This window comes from Cyrtonyx montezumae, unplaced genomic scaffold (assembly GCF_038088225.1).
Source record: "Cyrtonyx montezumae isolate F1298 unplaced genomic scaffold, pur_monq_1.0 scaffold_0, whole genome shotgun sequence".
NCBI classification, from domain to species: Eukaryota; Metazoa; Chordata; class Aves; order Galliformes; family Odontophoridae; genus Cyrtonyx; species Cyrtonyx montezumae.
Genome location: NW_027071824.1, coordinates 40562814 through 40584773, shown reverse-complemented (window position 1 = coordinate 40584773; position 21960 = coordinate 40562814). Strand labels below are relative to the sequence as shown.

Below are 21960 nucleotides of genomic sequence, written 5' to 3'. Positions count from 1 at the left end.
CCTGATATTTATCCTCTCAGCACCATCAGGCAGTAGTAGAAGACTTCCTGAAACAAAAGCACAGCTCATTGGTGGCTCAGTGACCATCAGTGAACCCATCCTCCACTGTTTTCTGGGGACTTTTCTAAACGTATTTAAACTTCTGGCTCATGTCAATTATGGTAGCACTGGATTTTATCTACAATTGTCATTTATATATAATCAAGCTTTCTTGGCTTGCATGTGTATTTGCATATATGCACGTCTCTTTATGTATACACTTGAGCAATGCCATAAATCATCATGGTTGCACTAAATGTAGTTTGTAGTAATTAAATGGTAATTGTAGTGATTTCTATTCTTCAGAAGAGTCAACTTCAACCTTTACAAGAGGGTATCAGAAACAGAATATCTTTTGTTAAAAATCAGTCTGAGGAAGGCTCACTAATAGCTGTGTGTGTTTCTGTGCAAGTAGAAATCAAGAGTTTGCTGTGACTTGCTTTGTACTTGTCAGGAGGTTCTCTCTTGTTTTGCCCTACACAAGCAACACTTAGGTTTAAGAAATTGGTTGTGTTAGGATTCAGTTGCCCTTGTGCCCTGAGGCACAGAAAGAAGCTGGTCCATGGGATCCCCAGCCAGCACATGTCAATGCTCAGAGACTCCAAGCTTTGTGACTGGCTCTGTCATGGATTGGAGATTTTGCCTTAGTCTTTAAGTTTGTGTTACGTCAGTCCTTTAGTTGTTGTGACAGAGACTTCCTAACATTCAACTTTTAAAATAAACCTGTGCTACTGTTAACAAAGTAATTTTTAAAAGCGCGGGAAAGCAATCCCTCTGGAGATCAAGAGCTGAAAACACCAGTCTGCAGGCCATCACATGGACGTTCTCCCTGCATGGGTAATCTCCCTTCCAGCTTAAGTGATCAGATAACTAATGGCAATTAGGCTTAATAAGGCAGTAGAGTATTTCTAGGTGGAATAGCTGACTCCTAATGGTTGGCAACAGCTTCAGGGATTCTGGCTTGCTCGCATTTAACAGGGGTGTCATATGACTTCATGCTCACTTGTCACTTGTTAACTTGACCTTTCCTTTTCCTCGCTCCATGTACTTTAAACATGGGATACAGGATGCTGTACTGGCTTTAAGTTCTCAAATAGCAGCAAGCAAAGAGCAGGGATTTACAGAAATGGAAATCTGGATTGGATACCTGACTTTTACTTTTTTTTCCTTTGAGTAACTATTAGTTGGATGGAAGCATGTGTTGGGATGCCTACATGCTCAGTTGAGCTCTGGCTTGCCTTCAGTGTGACCAAGTGTCAGGCAAGCAAATTTCCATGCAGAGCTCAGTAGTGCTCCATGCCAGCATAGTAAGTGTAAGTAGATAGAGGCAGGGCAGACAGTCTCTCATACTCAGCTGTGAGCCAGTCAGAGAGAAAAGGAAAAAAAGAGTCTTTCCATGAAGGTAAAGCATTTGTTTGATAAGGATGGATAGAACAGAATTGCTGTCAAAAGTCATTATTAGACTGGATATTAGCTTCATAGCTTGTTCTGAGTTCTTATGTTGGAAAGTTGTTTTGTTGTTGTTTTTCCCTAGTATCTGATTTCTATTAGGGAAGCAAAAAGTATACACCAAAATAGAGGTGATAAATGTGAATTCAAAAACATCAGAACATACTGCAGTAAATATTGTAATGGAAAATCGCTCAGATTTGCACTGTCACTTTTGCATAGCTGTCTCAGAGTTGTATGACTACAGAAGGGGACCAGAGATTAATAGTGGACAGAGAGGGGGATACTGACCCTCTTCTTTAGTGAGCAGTGACAGATTGGAGTTCTTGTTCTTCTATCTGCCCAAAAGTTTGAGTTGTGGGATGGGATTTTTTGTGTTGTTTTTGTCCTTGAATCTAGTGTCCATCTACTGAAAAAGCCACTAAATAGTTCCCAAAAGATGCCTTAACTCCCCTGAAGTGTCCCTATTGCTGAGTGACAGCCATCTCATTTGCATTGTGTGCTTCGTTGTTTGTAGTTCATTGGAGGATGTTTTGCTGGGCTGTTGGAAACTGCAGACTACATTGCTGATGCCTGCAGATGCTCAGTGATGCTGGTATCATTGTGCTTTCACTGAGCAGGTATTGGAAGCTTCCAGTCGAGAAGTTTAGCAGTTCAGTTTTCTTTCTCTTGTCTACTCTGTATTCAAACTGTAGAAAGTGAGAGGTCAGCCTAGGACCATAAGCCAAATAAGATTTTGTAATCATGATTTAATTCATTTGTTAATAAACCTGATAGAACATAAAGTACCTCACAGTCAGATGAGGTTAACTCTTCTGTTGTCAGCAGAAATCAAAAATGGGCCTGATCTTAGCTAGGATATATAGGCATCGTGTGATGTGACAGATGTGCAACTGTGTCATATGTACCTGGCTAAACCTTGCATGTATCCCTTTTGTTCCTACCAGAATGTTTCAGTGCTAGAAAATCATCACTGGAGATCTACAATAGGTATGCTTCGAGAATCACGGCTCCTCGCTCATCTGCCCAAGGAGGTGACGTAAGTGTCAGCTAGAGACAGCACATCTCTGAAACTTATCCTTGGCTTCTTTCACTCTTCTTTTGAAGGACATGGGCAGAGACCAGACTTCAGAGTAGGCTGTCCAACTGAGTGAAAGGGAGTTGTCTAGGGCCACACCTACAAAGGTTGCTCTGAAAGTAATGCCTCCTAATGATTTACATGGAAACTACAACCAACAGAAAGAGCACAGCAACACTATTTAATAGAGACAGTTCTCAACTACAAAACGTTCTCTTTCAACACAGTAACCACCATTAGCTGTGCATTTTCACCAGCGATGAATAAGAGCCTGCGTGCTGTGCTCATAAAAATCTGCACCAGCAGAGGTGACCCACTGTCACTGTTGCCACTGATGAAATGCACCGCCCATCCACCACCTCACTGTGCTCACATGCACTGTTTGGTCACCATCAACATTGAGCAACCATCAGTAAATGTCAGTGGATGCCATTGTTTCCACGTGGAGGAGTTCAGTGGCACACACCGCTTCATGCCATTCTGTCAGACCGTCCCTCTGCTGCCATCTGTTGCACTGCAACAACATGCAACAGAATGTTGTTGGGGAGGTTCAACCTCTACTGCTGTACCAACAGCACCTACTTCTGATATCACTGACCAACAGAATAAAACAGGAGGCATTACTTTCAGAGCAGCCCTCATAATATATGCAATGAATGTATATAAAGTAACGACTTATTTTAATTTTTAATGTTTTGATTAAAACTTACAAAAGCAACAAAACCAAAAAACTAGTGGGATGTGTGATGGTCTTTCTGTGAAGCTAACACATCAGTTCGGTTCGATGGCGGTGGCTGCAATTCTCAGTGAGCTCTCAAGGTGTTTGTCAGGGACTTTTGATGGACTTTTACTCTTCCTATGCTTCATCCTTCAAAATATTTGTTCACAAATGTACGTACTGCCAAAAAGCAACGACACAACTAAGGCATGACTGTGAAGTGAGGGGTATTTCTCTCTGATAAGAAAGGGTTTATGAAAATCTGGTGAAGAGACACGATCAAATTTTGGTTACAACTCTGTACGTTCCATTTGAAAATTCACAAGTAATATCTTTATGTGGGCTGAAAATGGAGTTGTAACTAAACCAAAAATTGAAGATTTCTTTGTCAGTCTTGTAACTTGTTCTCAAATTCCTTTATCAAAAGAGAAAGCACAGGTGTATTATTTTTCTCTGTTCACAGGACTGTGTCTAGCCCATGTATCAAAATCCATAAATGTACCTGGCATCACTATGAGCTGGCACTGCATTCTGCCCCGGTGGTGCTGATAGCACAGTGATGTTCAGTTGGTGCTGAGGGGCTGTGTCCCTGCCATAATGGCATGGGGTGAGGGCAGCTGCAGTGCTAGCTGTGCAGGACTGCGTGTGGCCTGTGGGCCATGGGTTGGACGTGTCTGGAGTAGGCTGAATGTCCTGCCACTCTCACCAAGGAATGGAGATCAAGCCATTGAATACCCTGCAATATTAAGGTTTGATTACAAGTGACCTTGCCAGGAATAGGAACAAGTTATCTGGAAGCAGTAAGCTCTGTACTCCTTCAGAAATCCTTCAAACCAACTTCTACTTTAATGCTGCAGTATTCAGAGTGGCCGGAATAAGATGTGAGCGTTTTTTGGATGCACCATGCTCTTTATTTTTCACTTTCCTAGTGCTTTCACAACCACCTACACAAGCAAGCATTTTTCTTCCACATTATCCCTTCCTGCCAAAGCCATTTAGACAGCTAGAACAGTCACACTGTATCAACCTTAGCAGAAAATGACCAATCAGATCAGATTGGATCCATAAAGAACAAGGAAGCCTTATGCTAGCTATGGTTTATAGCAGGCTGTTTTGAGCTATTAGTGTCCAGTGGTTCCATGAGTGATGAGGCTTATTTTCCTTAATTGCAGACAGGACATCGAACAGCAGTTAGGCTCCCTGATCTTGGCAACAGACATCAACAGGCAGAATGAGTTTTTGATTCGTCTGAAGTCTCACCTTGACAATCAGGATTTGAGACTGGAGGATGCACAGGACAGACATTTTATGCTTCAGGTAACTTTTAAAAATTTTCCACTTTTGTTTTCTTGTTTTTCAAGCCATGGTATTTCCTAGTACATGTTAGAATGGTGTAGGATAGTGTGTCTGACAAACAGCATCACCTTAGCTATCACTGTAACCTCCGCTTCCACCACCTGGCATGTCAGAAAAGCTTAAGGTGCCTCTAGTATTGCTTTATTGTATCTCCTTGAGTTAAAAAGCTGGGAATGCAGCAGACAGTGTGTCACATGCTCAGAAATGACGATAAGTTACTGATAACTTTTAGACCACTGCATCGCTTTCCAGGCAGTGTCTCAATTTTAGTCTCCTTGTGGCAACTATCATTTTGATGGTGTTGTTTCCCAGTGATGGACAGGAGTGCCCCCTTCTCAGCGTTCTTCCCAAGACAGCCTGACGTCAGGTGTCCAAGCGCTGTTCCTGTGTCTGATGTTCATAAACTGCCACTGTGGAGACAGCTGTTGCCATGGCAGCAGATGTTTCTCTATTGAATCTTTCCAGCTAATGAAGAAACCATGTTTTATTTAAAAATCAAACATTCAGGGTGATTCTTCTAACTAAGCTTCAGTCATTAACAGGCTCTTCAGCATAAACCTCTACCTATTAACATATTATTGTGATTAAAGTATCAGTATTTGCAAGCTTCTGTGGAGAAATGACATCAGTTTCCTTCTTATATACCTAGAAGAGTTTAATCGTTGTCATTTACAAAACAAACGTCTACACATTTCCACTCTGTTGAGGTTAAGGGAAAGGTGACAGCTGCAAGGGATGAAGTACTGATCTGTTGCTTCTTCCCCCTCCAGAAGCGTGGGAAATGTGGCAATCTGCTCATCCGTTCTCCATGAAACATATTCTTCTGTCAGGTTTCTGCACAGCCCGTGCAGGGCGGGATGATGGGCTTATCATATTTCTGCATAGATTACGTGAGGAAGTTGTGCAAATGCCAAGGCACAGGGATTACAGATCTCAACTACAGCAAAAAAAAAATCCTTATGTGCTTCCTTGAAGGTACATAGATAGAAGGTTGTACAGAGGTCTGGGGAGATTTGCTTAGTTGGAGGATTAGTTGTGGAAGAAGGAAAAAAAAAACAACACACAAGAAGTTTTCACTGGTTAGGATAGGTTAAAGAATGTTGGGAATGTTGTTTGAATACACAGTAATGTTAAGGATAATCAATTTAATCCAGAGAGAACAGAGACTTGGAGACCTCCCTCCTCTGCTTAACAGGAAACACTTCTGTTTTCCTCTCTGGGTGCCAGATGAATTCTGCCCTCCATCATGCTGACTGTGTTGGGTCTATCTAGGAAATGAGGCTCACAGCATCTTGTAGCAAGCAGTGAGACAGACAGACCACGATCTAGCTCACTTTTCTGAAGCAGTTACTTGATTGTGAAAATCTCTTTCCCTGCTGTACTCGCTCCCCTGCAAAGCACGTGGCAGTACTGGATAGCTAAGTGAAACCAAGCCCGAGGGCCCTGGGCTGAGCATTGTAAAGGAAAACACACAGACATTAAAATGAAGTGCAACTGCAGTGAGGTGAGAGGTCAGTCAGCCCACCGGGAAGCGAGCCTGCACTGTCTCACACAGGTTTGGCTCATCCTCCCCTCAGCATCGCTCACAGAGCTGAGCCAGGCAGTCAGCAGGAGCCAGCCTGCAGCTTGTCTTGGCTTGCTCCTAGAGGGGAATATCCAGAAGACTTTGCCATCTTTTGGAATTCGGCCCTCCTCCTGCTCTCCCTGCAGTAAACAGAGAGGGTTATTTGCAGCCATAGTAAATGCTTTTTCCTCAAAAGGCATATTTGGGTGAGATTCAGAGCCCAACAGGTGATCCTAACCCCTCCTGCAGGTGAGGCCTGAGGATTTCACAACTGCATATTTACAACTGAAGCACTGCTGGATAACAATCTCTTTCTCTCACCTCTGCTTTTCTCTTTCGCTTTCAGATTGCGCTCAAGTGCGCTGATATCTGCAACCCCTGCCGGCTGTGGGAGCTGAGCAAGCAGTGGAGCGAGCGGGTCTGTGAGGAGTTCTACCGGCAAGGTCAGCCCCTGCTCGGGACACACAGCTGCTATGTGGAGGCAGCCTGCCTTGGCCTCAAACCTTCTCATGGTGTGCTGCCCCTCAGCTCTTAGAACCCACAGGGGAACCCACAGCTTGCAGTTGCAGTCCCTCCCAGAGACCCCCTCAAGGCAGCCTCAGAATTTCCAAGCTGAAACCAGGCCAGGGCTACAGAGTGGCTTGTGTTGGAAGGGTTCATCTAGGTACACTGCAGGCAGGAATGCCGCCCTCTAAATCAGGCACTAGATAAGGCTGTCCAGGGCCCCATCCAGCCTGGCCTTGAATCATCCCACTAGCCACTGTGATTTATCTCCCTGTTCAGACTCTCACCCTCCAAGTTTCCCAAACATGATGCACTCTTCTGCGTACAAATGCAGAGAGAATTCACAAGCTGTTCTCCAGCGTGGCAAGGCCCCTTCACATGGCTTACAGGAACAAAGCAGGCAAGGCAATGCTCTGCTAGAACCTATTGCAAATGCTTTAGACCCCTGCAGAGAGCTCAGTCATGCAGGGCTTTTTTTAAACACAGTAATTGCACCATTTGGCTCTATCTGCATAGACAAGGTCACGCTGTGCTACAACACGGGCAGGGTGCAGCAGAGTTTAATCACTGCTAAATTCTTTGTTCTCTGCATCCTGAGAGCCTCAGGCAAGCGGTACCAATTCTGGAAGAGCACACAGTGAAGTACTCAATTCAGTTAAAAGTCCGCAGAATGGAATTAAGCAACACTGGGGCTAGTACCTAGCACAGTTAGTGTTACGGACTAACTGTACAAGGACTAATAGGACAAGTTAATTTTTGGCCAATGTCAGTTCAAGCTGGTGAAATGTCTTTGACTTTGATGCTTTCAAAGCAACAGAAGCAACTTGCAGGATGGGGGTTTGTGTCATGAGCTGTATAGCCAAGGCATAATGTCCAAGCCAGGGACCCATACCTCATCCCCGGGCAGTGAGGGAACATGCTGAGAAAGGCAGCAGCCTCAGCTCTTACAAACCTTTTCCCCAAGACTCAAAGCACACCAGCAACATTTCTAAAATACACCTCTGAGAATAGTTATATGTACTTAGCTATACAAGGAAAAGAAGAGTAGTTATGTGGCAGAAAGACAATCAAAATGTGAGGTTTTTTGTACAATGTAATCCTGCTAAGTGTGACCAAAAAATAAATATCGTGGAGTCAAATACTATTATCACTTAGAAATATATATTATTTTTAGACTTCTCCTTAAAAACAATGCTGGCGCTAGAAAGTATTTGTTGTGACATTTAAAAACTATTGCTCTTCTGCTCTGATTTTTAATGACAGGTGAGGCAGGTACCAGAGTTAGTGCATTATTATTTTCCTTTGGTTATGCATACAAAAGTTACAATGATTTTTTGTTTTGTTTAAAATTCAAGTGAGGACTGTGTGCTAGTGGGTACAGAATAAAAGTGCTTTTAAACAGAAACAGTGGATATAAAGCAAAATGTTTCTTTTAGGTTGAATATGATGTTCTGCCTGCTCTAGCAGGTCAGACTTGGACTTATGGATATGTTTCTTCTAAACAGCACTTACTTGCAGTATCCCTTTTAGTAACTCAAATGGAAGAGCAGCACAGCACAGTGTGTACGCAGCTGGTCTCATCCCTCCCAAACCATAAGGAGGAAAGGTTCTGTACCTCATGCAGTGCTCCTTACAGTCTGGTAGAGTCTCTGAGAGGGTAAACAATAACAAAAGATGAGTGTTCCACTCACCGTGTTTAAAAAAAATACTAATTTACAGCAATCTTTTAATGGGCTAATGCTTGCATGTGGAAAACAAATCACCCCAGTGAGACAGGTGGTTGCTGTGCACATGGCAACAGCAGCTTCAATTGGCTCCAATCAAGTCCATCCTGTGCAGGAGATCTATAAGGGGTTCCTGGACTACTCAAGGAACTAATGATGCAAGCTCAGCATAGCCCTGAATACCCACTTAATATATGACACAAATGTAAGACAGCCTTGAATTTCATCTTTCTTTCACATTTATATGTGGTTCTCATTGGTACCAGGTTCCAACTGCTCAAAACCATACAGCTGTAGTCACTGTATGAGGCTGATGCAGGTACAGAGACTGAAGTAGCAGTTTTTTTTTGTTTTTTTTTTAATGTTATAGGTGACCTGGAGCAAAAATTTGAACTGGAAATAAGCCCACTTTGTAATCAACAGAAGGATACAATACCAAGCATACAGATTGGTAAGTATCAGCTTTGTTCTGTCTCCTCCGTGTTTATCTCAGTGTGGCACAAGCTCAAACAGAAACATGATATGTGAAAATCCATCCGCAACATAAACCCAGTGAATCAGCAGCAAAGGTCAGCTTTGTGAATACTGAACATCTGATCTAAGATTGACTTCTTGCTGTCTTCATCAGTTGACACATGACATTGCTTCAAATGCGTCATCAGCCCGTTGCAAGCTTAATTCCATGGAATTCTTGGGCTGTTTGGGATGATGAGGGAAAAACATCTCTGCAACAGCCGAGCACACTGCACAGCCTCTTGTTTAAAGCAGCACCTCTGTTATTTTCCTGCCCAGTTTCCCACAGATTCTTCATAAACACTCCACAGCATGATGCTCCTGCTGCATCCAGTGCAGAACATGAAAAGATTCATTAAGAGCCTTCAGACCATCATATTAATTGTTACCTTAGTAGTTCCCTGAGAATCTCAGGGCATCAAGTCAGGGCAACAACACCAGTTTCTTCATTTTCCCTTCTTTTTAAAGACACTTGAGCTGCCATCCACAAAGCCTGACATACTGCCAGCAGAGCAGTTTTCTCCTCCGCCTCTGCTGCATGCTGCCATCCCCGCAGCCTCCCCTTGCTGGACAGCAGACTGATCTGAAGCAGCCAGCAAGTTTCCATGGCAGTGCCTGCAGATGACTCTCAGCAGCAGCCCAGTGGTTACTTTGCAGTTTGCATTTCCGTAAATGCATCCACAGTTTCACACCGTACACATAGGCTGTTAAGCAGACAGCTGTATGGCCATAAAATACTGCTTGTCTCACAACAGAACGATTGCTTCTAAGGTGTTTATCATCTTCCTTTTCCTCTTCCAGAAACAACATGATGTGGAAACTGATTAAATATAAATTGCCTGTACCTGTACCATATGCAGAGGAACCTGCTACAATTTGTCTGTCCCCATGTAACAAGGCTACAGCCGTGCACTAGAGCTGGCTTTGAAGTACGCTGAGCTCATTTTTACGTTGGAAACAAACTGCAGTTTAAAAGTTTTAAATTGCAAAAAAGTTAAAAGTTTCGTTTCCCTTTGTTTTCATTTATCAGCAATTTTGCTAGAAGTATGCTAACTTATTAAATACAAGCTTTTCCTGTATGTGATACAACCCAGTGCTAAGGTCACTCCCCAGCAGGTCAGGACAGGCAAATATTTCTGACGCAAAGAAGCTGTTACATATTCTTCTCTTGTGATATTAAAGGCCAGCACTTACATTTCAACTGCTGTCCTTGTCTGCACTCTGCAGTAAAGAAGGTATTTATGACGTATAGTATAGTATACAGAAGTCCCCCCCCCCCAAGCTACTACAGCCCAGAAAGTTCTGGAGTAGGGAGCAGGACAGCCACAGCAGCACTCGCTGTTTTTGCAGCAATAACTTCAAGTTTGTTAAAGCTGAGGCTGGAAAACCCTGTATCTAGGGTAACTAAAAGTAAGTTGATACTGAACACCAGCATCAACATTTTTTTCTTTTTCCTCACGCTAGGTGTGTTAACAATAAGAATTGCAGGTAACACAAGAGTCACAATACACACTAATAAAAATGTTCAAAAAAAAAAAAAAAAAGAAACCTATCCAAACCAACCATTGAAGGCAGCAGGCTACTTTCTAGTCTGAAATCTCAGAGTAGGAGGCAACCTCTCCAGTTTAACTTACCCCAGTCAGACAGATCCCTATCTCTGTGACGTGCACAAAAGTTGCCTCTTTTACAAGAGGAGCTGATGGCTGCTTGAGGGCTTACTGTCATTTCTCTTCAAGGTTTTCACAGCTTGTAGTGCTGTACTCAGCTGAGGCACTCTGTGGGGGATAACATGCTCAGGGAATGAATTTGTTCCTGACCTGCTCTACTCTCTTTCCCTAGGGTTCATGACGTACATTGTAGAGCCACTTTTTGAGAGGTGGGCCCAGTTTACAGGAGATACCCCCTTATCTGAAAATATGCTAAACCATCTCAGGAGGAACAAGGCAAAGTGGAGGAGTTTGCTCCATAAGCAACACAGCAGTAGTAGGAGCAATGACCACTCAGGTCAAGTGACTGGCAGCCAGGAACAGACTTTAAGTGAAGAAGGAACTCCTTAGTGGCAGCTTTGCACTTTTCCTTATAGCACTGCTATCTCCGTCTTGATCACAGCAGCAAGCAAAACCCCGAGGAGCTAGGAGCCTGTTGTCAAGACCATGGAAAGGGAAGAAACAGCAATGCAGACGCTGTAAGGGTCCTCATGAACAAACCCATGGTTCCACTGGTTCCTTTCTGGATCTCCTCCATCTCCCTCTCCCCTCTCTTCATTCTGCACATGCCTGATGCCATCCGTCACTTCTGCTCACGAACTGCTTGAATGCAGGGTCCCAGCCAGCAGAGCTGATGAAGCGGAGCCAGTTACTGCTACCACGAAGCAGAGAGGATTACTGAAAGAACAGGAGAGGATAGAGACACTCTTGGTTATACATTCATTTACCATGAGTCATACTGTGACATATGTACATAGGCCCAGAGCGCCATACGCTTTCCAGTCTGGCAGCCGGGCTGCACATGAAACCACCAGCATCTTCAGAACCCGGAGGACACTGGTTGAGTGAGACAGCGCTCGCAGAGAGAATCTGGTTATTTTAGTAATTAAAATAAAAAAAACCTTTTTAACTTTTGTATTCTGTGCACTAAACGGATCTATAAACTTTGGACTGAAGTTACACAATTCCACGTACACAGCTCCAGTGTAACGAGGCTCATTTTGGTAATCATTTTTATGCCACTTTGGATAAAAGACGGGCATCTTCTCATTGCAAGGAGCAGCATTCCCTCGCAAATGAAAGGGAAGGTGTCGTACAGTCCAACCCTCTGACACACAAACAGATCTACCTTTTGAGTACTGTTTCAAGTAACGTGTTTATATTCGTGTGTGTACATTCTCTGTAAATACGAGACGCTACTGATTCCCATGCCAAAATACTGGAGTACTGTGGGATTGCTACCTGTAAAAAACATTGGCACTGTGAACAGAATACTGTTAGTTTTAATACAAGAGAAACCATTTGTAAATATGGTATAGAGTTTATTAATATTCACCATGGTTTGTGGATAAAAGCCTTAACTTTTAGCATCCTTCATCTTCTGACAGCTGCCAAAAATCATACGATCACAAGAGAACAGTTCTGTACTGCCTTTCCACTAACAAAGGTGTACCACAGGTCATTAGGGAATGAAGTCTGGCAGGATAACTTCTTGAAAACTTCAAACACATTCCATATGGGTCCGTGCTGTTAATCCATAGCACCTTGCACATTCAGTAGAAGCAAAAGCTTCAGAGAACCTGAAGTTTTAGTTCAAATTCACAAGTAAGCAAGGCCAGAAGCCCGCAGCAACAGTCACAGTTTGACAGTTCAGTCGGATTAACATTTATTCTACAGTGTGAATTTTTATTAAGTAGCATAAGTGATCTAAAGAGATCGACATCCTACTAATTCTGGAGTCCAGCTGTTTTCTTAAGTGATGGTGTAGTGGAGATGGATTCCCCCCCCCCATATTCTCTTACTTAGAAAGCTAGCACATAAATGCATTTTGTGTTTTTCTTTTCATTAAGAAAAATAAGAAATTAAACCCTCACCTGACTGCTAGATCCGTCTCACTCATTGAAGGAAAAAATACTTTCCAGTCAGTCTGTTAAGGAAAATCCTCCTAACTGTCACAGTAATTGATTAATTCTATGAATGCTGTGATCTCATTCTTCTGAAAGATACATGGCCTTATTTATGCCATAAACTGCCTCAGTTAATTCTATAGGAAGCTTTCCTTAAGCTTCCATCAGTTCAGTGAGGTTGCATTCTTGGACACTACCGCATTGCACCAAAGTGATTGTCCTGTCTCTCCCCAAAGTGGCTAACTGTATTCAGGCAAAGTGCAGCATTGTTGTAAACCCTCAGCACATCAAATCAGCACTGCTGTTTTCCAAAAGAGCTAGCACATACGGCCATGGAATCGTGTTTAGGGACAGTGGCTTTGGACAGGCCAACAAAGCACTATTTAAATTGGTGTCTGAGAGAAATGTTGCTTCCTTAGAGAGTTGGAAGGGTAAGATGTGGTAGAATTTGTTTTTAGTTACAGGGAACACTGACTTCGTTAGACGAAGTACTCGTGGTCATAAGGTGGCTAATATGTTTGAAGGAAAAGAAAAATAAAGGATGTTTTATTCTACAGATTCATTGGATGTGTATCTTCAGAGAAAAGGACTAAAATCCAGTGAAACAGGAAGGTGGAAATCAGGAGCTACGAGTAACAGAAAACTCTCCTTCCTCCCTCTTCTGAACGGGACACAGATATTAGATGCACCATAACAGACAAAGAGAAGCAGTTGTGGTAGAAGGAAATTATTTCTAACTTTAGGACATAAATGCCTTTTTAACCACCTGACGGCGGGGGTGGGAGCATCACCACTTTGCAGCTTTTTAGATAGATAGTTCCTTATGACAGATTTAGGACAATTATTAGGACGTTATACAAGCAGTATAATGTGCTGCCTACAAGCACTTAAGTACGTACAAAAGAATATCATTTCCCTTGTTTTCTCTCTTATACTAAGAAATTGAAGCCATTTTCCATCTAGTTCAAAGAACTTTTTTTAAGCGTTCTGAGGTTTAGTTAAATAAACCTGGTGTCTAGCAGCATAAAAAGCTCGACAGAAGCACTGTTGTGCTGCTGAGGAGCATCCAGAAAATAGGTCCAACAGGAGAGCTTAATGCACAACAAGTTCTGTTACAGCTACAGTACGACCAAGACTTCTGCAATCAGAGCCTAAGGGGCCTATTATAATCTTCCTAATAAACTTTGAAAAGCTGCTCTTAAAACAAACAGGGTTTTTTGTTGTTGCTGTTTGTTTTGTTCATGGTTGAGGGTTGGGTGCACTGAACATTCTTGTTAGATTTCAGTCACACTGAAACAGTGCTTGTAGTAGATTCAGGGTGGCTCCAGAAATGCTTCTGTAGTTGTAAGCCAAACCCATTATGCAAGTTTGGGTCTGGACCAGTTCGCCTCAGGTGCTCAAGATAAAAGTGAGCCGAAAAATTAGGCTCTGGCAACAGATGTCTGGCAACCAGATTCACTGGGGTCTGTGGTTGGACTGGGTGATCTCAGAGGTCTTTTCCAACCTTAATGATTCTGCAGTTCCCCAGAAAATAAGCCAAACCATACCTGCTAACAGCCAGTTCAGCAACACCAGTGCCCTGTGTGGTAAGTGCTTGCTATTATCTAGTAGTTTAGCGAACATTTTGGTGCTGGGATTTCTCCCCAGGATGCCAACTGTATGATCAGAATGGAAAAGTGTACGTGCAAACATACAAAGTCTGCGGATCGTTACCCTGGCAGCCATATTAGCCACTGTACAGAAAAACTTTGTAAATTGTTTTGCTTTCTTACTGGGCCAGTGCAGCTAACAGACTTTGCAGTATTGAAACCGAGTTGGGTTTTCCATATACGTAATGAAGGAAGCAGGCAATTGCTAAGAACAAGCTTAACACACTCTAACAATGCCACACAAATACAATTCACTTAATTGATTAAAATCAGTTTCTTTAAATACAGACTTCATTTCATCAGAGGCAAATTTTGCATAAATAACCTTTTTTATTCATTTATTTTAAATAAAAGTGATAATAAGTGACATCTTTAAATTGGTTAGAACAACTTACACTATCATTGAGTAAAGGTTCGACCCAAATTTGGGTTTCTAAGGGCCAAGATTCCAGCCACCAACCACAATGGGAAAACAAGGATTACAACAAATGTGTACTTCTGAAAAATAGCGACAGACAGATGAGTAGCTGATATTAAGTAGCAGCTCTGGACAGTCTCTCTAACATAAATCTGTTCTTTTTGTGTGGACTGTTGGTTTTCATAAAGAAAATCAAAGTCTCCCAGAATGATCAGTGAGAAGGCTGCTACCACAGCAAATGGAATAATCTGGATTTCAAACTGCACAGCTGTCTTAACAGCTTTTCTCAACTCTGGTTGAACTTTCTATTAGAAGTTACCATCAAAACAGAGGCAGACTGCCTACAACCCCTTCCAGACGGACTCTTCTTGGAAAGGAGAAACACTCCTTTTATTTTCAGGCATCAGGATACCATACATCCTTTATAGACTCCTAATAAACTCAGATATGCCGTCCGTAAAGTTCTCCCATTCTCCTCCTGGCACCACCACCCACAGACTCAGTAATAACATTTAAATTAAGGTCCCATGAATTTGAAAAGAAGAAGAAAAAGAAAGAGAAAGCCATGCCAAAACCTAAACAAAACAAATCAAAAAAAAAACCAAAAAAACAACAACACAGCAAGCTTCATGCCATGAACACGTGTCCAAGTTATTCTGATTGGTGCAAACTATTACTCTATTATTTGTTTCTGTAAGTCATCCAATATTTTAGGTACATAAACTTTCAGTGCAGAGCATAAGTTTGACTTGGATGTAAAAATATATTCTGCTTATCTCTGAATTCAAGATTGTATATGTCATGTTTATTGTAAAGCGTTTTATATATACATATTCACAGATCTTGTACAACTCTATGGGCCAAACACTGGTCCCACCAACTTCACTGGGACCAAGACCAGCCCACATATGTGCGTATATTTGCCATATGCATCATTCTAAAAGGAAGCACTAGATTGTGTGAAAATGCTGTGACTGCTATGCAGTGATGCCAAGAGACTTAATTGTATCTTTTTTAACATACTGCTGTAAGTATTCATCATGTCAAAGAATGACAACTAATAAAAAATAGAAAAAACGCAAGTGTCCAGAATTAATTGTAGAGAGAGGTGTGAGGCCACACCTGGCATCCTGTGACACGAAAGATGCACACATCCTGGAAAAGAGTCCAATGGAGGGCTTATGAAGATGATAATGGGGCTGGAGCATCTCTCCTACAACAAGAGGCTGAGAGGGCTGGGACTGTTCAGCCTGAAGGAGGCTTAGGGGAGATCCAATCAGTGTGTATAAATACCTGAAGGGAGGGTGCAAAGAGGACAGAGACAGGCTCATCAGTGGTGCTCAGTGACAGGACAAGAAGCAACGGACACAAACTGAAACATAGGAGGCTCCTTCTGTATACCAGGAGGCATTTCTGTGCTGTGTGGGTGATGGAGCACTGACACAGGTTGCCAAAACAGGGCATACAGCCTCCTTGGACATCTTCAGATGCCACCATTGTGCTGGGCACCCTGCTCTGGGAGTCCCTGCTAGAGCAGGGGTTGGACCAGATGGATCCACAGGTCTCTTCCAACCTCAATCGTTTCTTGATTCTTTGATTCAGTTCCTGTATCTGGTTTCTTTCAAGATTAGTCAGCGTTAGCCTCACTTCCCATTTGTGGACCACGTTATATAACCAACACGACAGGTTTGTGAAGTTTAATTGAACATATTGGTGATGATGCTCTCCAGTGGTAAATACTTCTAAGTGAAAAATCTGTCCCCGCAGATGGATGTTTGCCACTACAGGAGCACTGCATGAACACAGGGAAAGCTATCTACACCTCAGACTTCAGCTCACACAGTTTGTGCTGAGCATGCACTACAACAGAATTGGATATAGAAGCTGGAAATATCTTTGGTTTCAGTGTTATTCAGCCAGTATTTTAAGTTCACTTTCTCAAGTAAAATAAATAATAACAATATAAATTTAAAAAGTGCTTCCACACATCCTCTGAATGCAAGTTGGATTCTAAGAGAGACCCCTTGGAGATCTGTCCCATATAAAAGGATAGAGTTGTGATGGTTTGTCCAGAAGTTCTACACCATCACCATCTAATAGAACTATTAATCAAGAAAAGGAGCACTACAGTACACACACGACAAATGATTATTTAGGTGACAGATACTCCTCCCTAAAAAGCAGCAAGAAGTTGTCCCTCCAGCGTCTAATGCAGTCCAGCTCTCCCTAGACAAACATAGGTGCCATTCCAAAGTACAGAAGTTTTACCAGAAAGACAGGCTTATGCTGTTCCCACTCCTACACGTGTTGATCTTTCACCAATGCAGCATGCAGTACAGTCTGAAACAGTTACTTAGGAATAGTCAGACAGAAAATGTTAGGCTACTAAAATGTTAGGCTACTAGGGTCAGGCTACTTGGGGTGACTACAGAGAACTGGCCAAGATCTGCAGGCAGAAAATTAGAAATGCTAAAGCCCAGCTTGAAATTAGGCTGGCTACTGCTGTAAAGGAGAACAGGAAACCCTTTTACAAATATATTAACAGCAGGAGAAAAACTAAGGAAAATTTCCCTCCTTTACTCAACGAGGCAGGCAATATAACCACAGATGATAAGGAAAAGGCTGAAGTTCTCAATGCCTTCTTCACATCTGTCTTTAATAGACAGGACAGTTATCCAAATGGTACTTGCCCTGACCTGGAAGTCCGGGACGGGGTGCATAATGCACCCCCTGTGATTCAAACAGAGACGGTCAGAGATCTTCTCCTCCATCTGAACTGCCAAAAGTCCATGGGGCCAGATGGGATCCACCCAAGGGTGCTGAGGGAGCTAGCAGAGGTGATTGCCGAGCCACTTTCTGCCATCTATCAGCATTCCTGGTTATCTGGAGAGGTCCCACAAGATTGGAGGCTTGCCGATGTGACTCCCATCTTCAAGAAAGGACGTAAGGAAGACCCGGGGAACTACAGGCCTGTCAGCCTGACCTCGGTATCAGGGAAAGTTATGGAACAGATGATATTGAGGGAGATCACACGACACGTGCATGGCAATAAAGGGATCAGATCCAGCCAGCACGGGTTCACCAGGGGCAGGTCGTGCTTGTCCAACCTCATCTCCTTCTATGACTGGGTGACCAGACAGGTAGATGAGGGAAAGGCTGTTGATGTAGTCTACCTGGACTTCAGCAAGGCCTTTGACACGGTCTCCCACAGTATTCTCCTAAGGAAACTGGCAGCCCGTGGTGTGGACAGGTTCACTCTTCTCTGGGTGGAGAACTGGCTGGAGGGCCGTGCCCAGAGGGTAGTGGTTAATGGAGTTAAGTCCAGCTGGCGTCCTGTAACGAGTGGTGTCCCCCAAGGGTCAGTTTTGGGGCCCATCTTGTTTAATATCTTTATTGATGACCTAGATGAGGGAATTGAGTGTACCCTCAGTAAGTTTGCAGATGACACAAAGCTGGGAGGATGTGTCAAACTGCCTGAGGGTAGGGAGGCCCTTCAGAGGGATTTGGATAGGCTGAACAGCTGGGCTGAGCAAAATGGGATGAGGTTCAATAAGACCAAGTGCCGGGTCCTGCACTTTGGCCACAATAACCCCATGCAATGCTATAGGCTTGGGGCAGAATGGCTTGAAGAATGTAGAGAGGAAAAGGACCTGGGGGTGTTGGTTGATGCTCGGCTCAACATGAGCCGGCAGTGTGCCCAGGTGGCCAAGAAGGCCAACAGCATCCTGGCCTGTATTAGAAATAGTGTAGCCAGCAGGAGCAGGGAGGTGATCATCCCCCTGTACTCAGCTCTGGTACGGCCGCACCTCGAGTACTGTGTTCAGTTTTGGGCCCCTCACTACAAGAAGGACATTGAGGCCCTGGAGCGTGTTCAGAGAAGGGCAACAAAACTGGTGAGGGGCCTGGAGCACAAGTCTTATGAGGAGCGGCTGAGGGAGCTGGGATTGTTTAGTCTGGAGAAGAGGAGGCTCAGAGGAGACCTTATAGCACTCTACCACTTCCTGAAGGGGGGTTGTGGTGAGGAGGGGGTAGGCCTCTTCTCCCTGATAAGTAATGACAGGACGAGAGGGAATGGCCACAAGTTGCGCCAGGGAAGATTTAGATTAGACCTTAGGAAGCATTTCTTTTCTGAAAGAGTGGTCAGGCACTGGAATGGCCTGCCTAGGGAGGTGGTTGAGGCACCATCCCTAGCGCTGTTCAAGAAGCGTTTAGATGAGGTGCTTAAGGACTTAATTTAGTAGTTGGGTAGAGATAGTGATAGGAGGATGGTTGGACTAGATGATCTTATAGGTCCTTTCCAACCTTATGAACTTATGAACTTATGAAAATGAGCTGCAGCATAGGCATGAAAGGGCTTAAACTGGCTCAGCCACTAAAGCCAATGAATCATGTTACTGTATTATCCTACACTGGTTTGGGTCTCAGGACAAGTTTTACTAAACTTCACAGAACAGCTCCATCCACAAAAACTACATTTTGCTACCTACAGTATCACTTGTTAAAAGCTCCCCTCACTGTCCAGATAGTGCATACAGATAGTCAGCAGCAGATATAGTTGCTTTAAATCTAAGAAAGGTAGCAGTCACAGTCCAGTAATAAAGAAGGAATCACTTACCCTTTTCTGAGGATCAGGGCTCACCAAACACTCCAAAGGAGACAAGATCTCTCTAAGTAGAGAACCTTCTCTCGTTGCTGCCAGCCCTTAAATGAGGTTACGGAAGGGTGAACCCTGCGTCCACCCTGTTCTGATCACACAGAATTGCTTCCACCTGTGCTCCCAGGGCTGGCTACACCCCTTCACCAGGTGCTCAATCACTAGTTCAGGCTGTGACCTAACAATTCCCATATACAGTGCCACGCAGACCTAAACAGACAAGAAACTCAGTATTACAAGAGCAGATTATGTTCATACCAGATGAATTGATGGGAATACAGAAAAAAAGTAATTAATACTATACCCTACAGGGTTTAAAGTATATTGTACCGGGTTAGGAAGCAGAGCTGGGTGTCATAATGCAACTAGAATGGAATATTAGTGTTCACATCAACAGGGCTATAGACAAGTTACACTATTATCTACACCTACCGTACTGCCCAGACATAAATTGCATACTATCATTTTCATACCAGCAATGTCTGCAGAAACTGCAAGTATAAAGTAGGAAGTGGAAAGAGGGGTGGCAAAAAGCTCTCTGAAACATGAAAAATCTCAAAAAAGGAGAAGGGAAAAAAGAAAACAACCAAAAAAGACTAGCTTCCTTAGTATCACCAGTTTAAAATAAAATAAAAATAAGAACAGTCACAAGAAGGCTTCTGTATTCCAAATCTAAATATAAAAGCAAGGGGAAACAAAGTAAAACAACACATTTGGAAGTTGCTGCTACAAGGAAACATTTAAATTTGGCTACGTGGTTAAAGGTTAAAGAGGGATGAACATTTGTACAAACAAAAAGAAAATCCATGCGTAAACACAAGTATTACTAAAATTATGGCATTTGGAGAAATTGTACCTTAAGATTTAAATCAACCTTTAGTTTAGAACGAAGCTTGCACGACCTACTTACACAGGTCAGCAACTGCTACATTCCAAATCCAAGGTTTTATTTGTGTATGCAGAGGATTCCTATGAGCTTAGCTCATACGTAAGAATCTGCATGAAAAAAACATAGCTACAAAAATGCAAGTAAATCTAGAGCTGCATCTATGTGTGTTTTTGATGCCTAGCATCATTCCTTTAAGAGGACCTGGCGACATCTGGAGACAAACTCAGGGCTTATCACTTCAGGCAATCAAAATCCAAATAAAAGAGGAAGTACTAAAAATTCCCGTTGATTCAGGGTCAGATTCCACAAGAAAGCTCATTCTTTTCCCTAATATCACTTTTCTGTGTCTTTCATGTTCTACAATGGAGAACTATATTTCAATGCGATCTTCAGAGAAAAAAAGATACCGTTCTCATCTACGGAAGGATCAAAAAACAAGGAGAATTACTTTCTTTAAAATGTGTTGATCTCTGTGATGAGTCAGCCATGATATCAGATGGGTACTTAGTTCAGCTACTCAAAATTGCTTATATTATGTCAAAACAGGCACTGTATTCCTTAGCTGCCTAAAAGCACGTACAAAAGTTTTAACATAGCAAATACACTTCCTATATTTACACTCCTCATAGCTACAAAGATAACATGTACAAATTATATCACTGGAAGGTGTTATCACTGGATTGAAGTGAAGAGACGTGGAGAAGAAGCTGTGTGGTCTTCTTTCTGCATTTGAGTCTCCAAATTCCTCTGTGCTCCCTCTTATCAGCAGCCTAGTCTACAGCTGAGTAAAACTTACTATCAAGCCCCCATTTTTACATCCTAAGAACCCTTGCCCCTCACGTACACCTAATGACAGTCAGCTTCTCAAAGGCAACAAGTAGCCAGTAGCAAGGCAGAAATAATTTACTTTCAGAAAGCACAGAATTTATTATGTTCCAAATTCTATGCTAAGTTCTTTTAAAAAGCTGAGTGACTTTCCCACACACAGTCCAAATGAGGGAAAGATATCCTCCTTCTCTGAGATGCTTCAAACAGGGCTGGAACAGGGGAAGGTCAGAAAGCACAGGGTGTATTTCCTGTCAGAGCAGTAAGAAGAAGCTCGCAGCTCAGGCAGGAACACAGCAAGTACCAAAATTCTTGTGAGTTTTTTTCCGTCACGTAGACATGAGAGGGGTCACTGTGACTCAGATAGATGCTGAATTAAATAGAACCAAGGACTCGCATGCAAGGGCACGACAGGCAGTAGAGACCCTTCCAACTCCTTTCTGCCTTCTTTGTTCATCATTCCTGAGCTCTCCCTGGTCAAAATCACAATGGTTTTATTCTAATAAAACCTGGTATTCTGATCTCAAGAGAAAAATTCTCCTGAGGTTCAGATCAGCTTCAATTTCTGTCACAGTTTATTAAGCACTTTTCACAACAGTATGAAACCTATTTTCTTAAAGGGATTATTGCATACATGTCAGTTCCTCAGATGTACAGGTTAGTAGTTAAAAATATGCCCATTAATGTTTGCTTAGGAAGGAGTATGGGAAGTCAGTTTGAACTTCAGCTTTCTTTGCAAAATCCTGTCTCTGCCTGAGACCTAAACACATCACAACGTAACCTTGCCTTACCAATAGCCTTCCTTTCATTTCTGAGGAGTTTCATTACTTCAGCCTTCAGGTTTGCAGAACCTGGGCTTTCAAACACACCATGCTTACAAAGTCCTCTGGCACTTTCTACTACTACAGCTCAACAGTCACAATGTACATGAAATGCTAATTAAAGAGGGAATTTATTTCTTTACACT

At 42.8% G+C, this 21960-nt stretch overlaps 1 protein-coding gene across 2 annotated transcripts in view; it reads left to right on the top strand.

Moving 5' to 3' along the window:
- PDE7B (phosphodiesterase 7B) overlaps nt 1-13721 on the top strand; it is a 164433-nt gene extending 150712 nt beyond the window's left edge. For both annotated transcript variants that reach the window (XM_065733542.1, XM_065733552.1), the window contains 5 exons: nt 2436-2527; nt 4457-4601; nt 6551-6647; nt 8803-8883; nt 10785-13721. In XM_065733542.1, the coding sequence (XP_065589614.1) occupies nt 2436-2527; nt 4457-4601; nt 6551-6647; nt 8803-8883; nt 10785-11002 (633 nt within the window). In that variant the 3' untranslated portion in view covers nt 11003-13721. The remainder of the gene's footprint in view (nt 1-2435; nt 2528-4456; nt 4602-6550; nt 6648-8802; nt 8884-10784) is intronic.
- The last annotated feature ends 8239 nt before the right edge of the window (nt 13722-21960 follow it).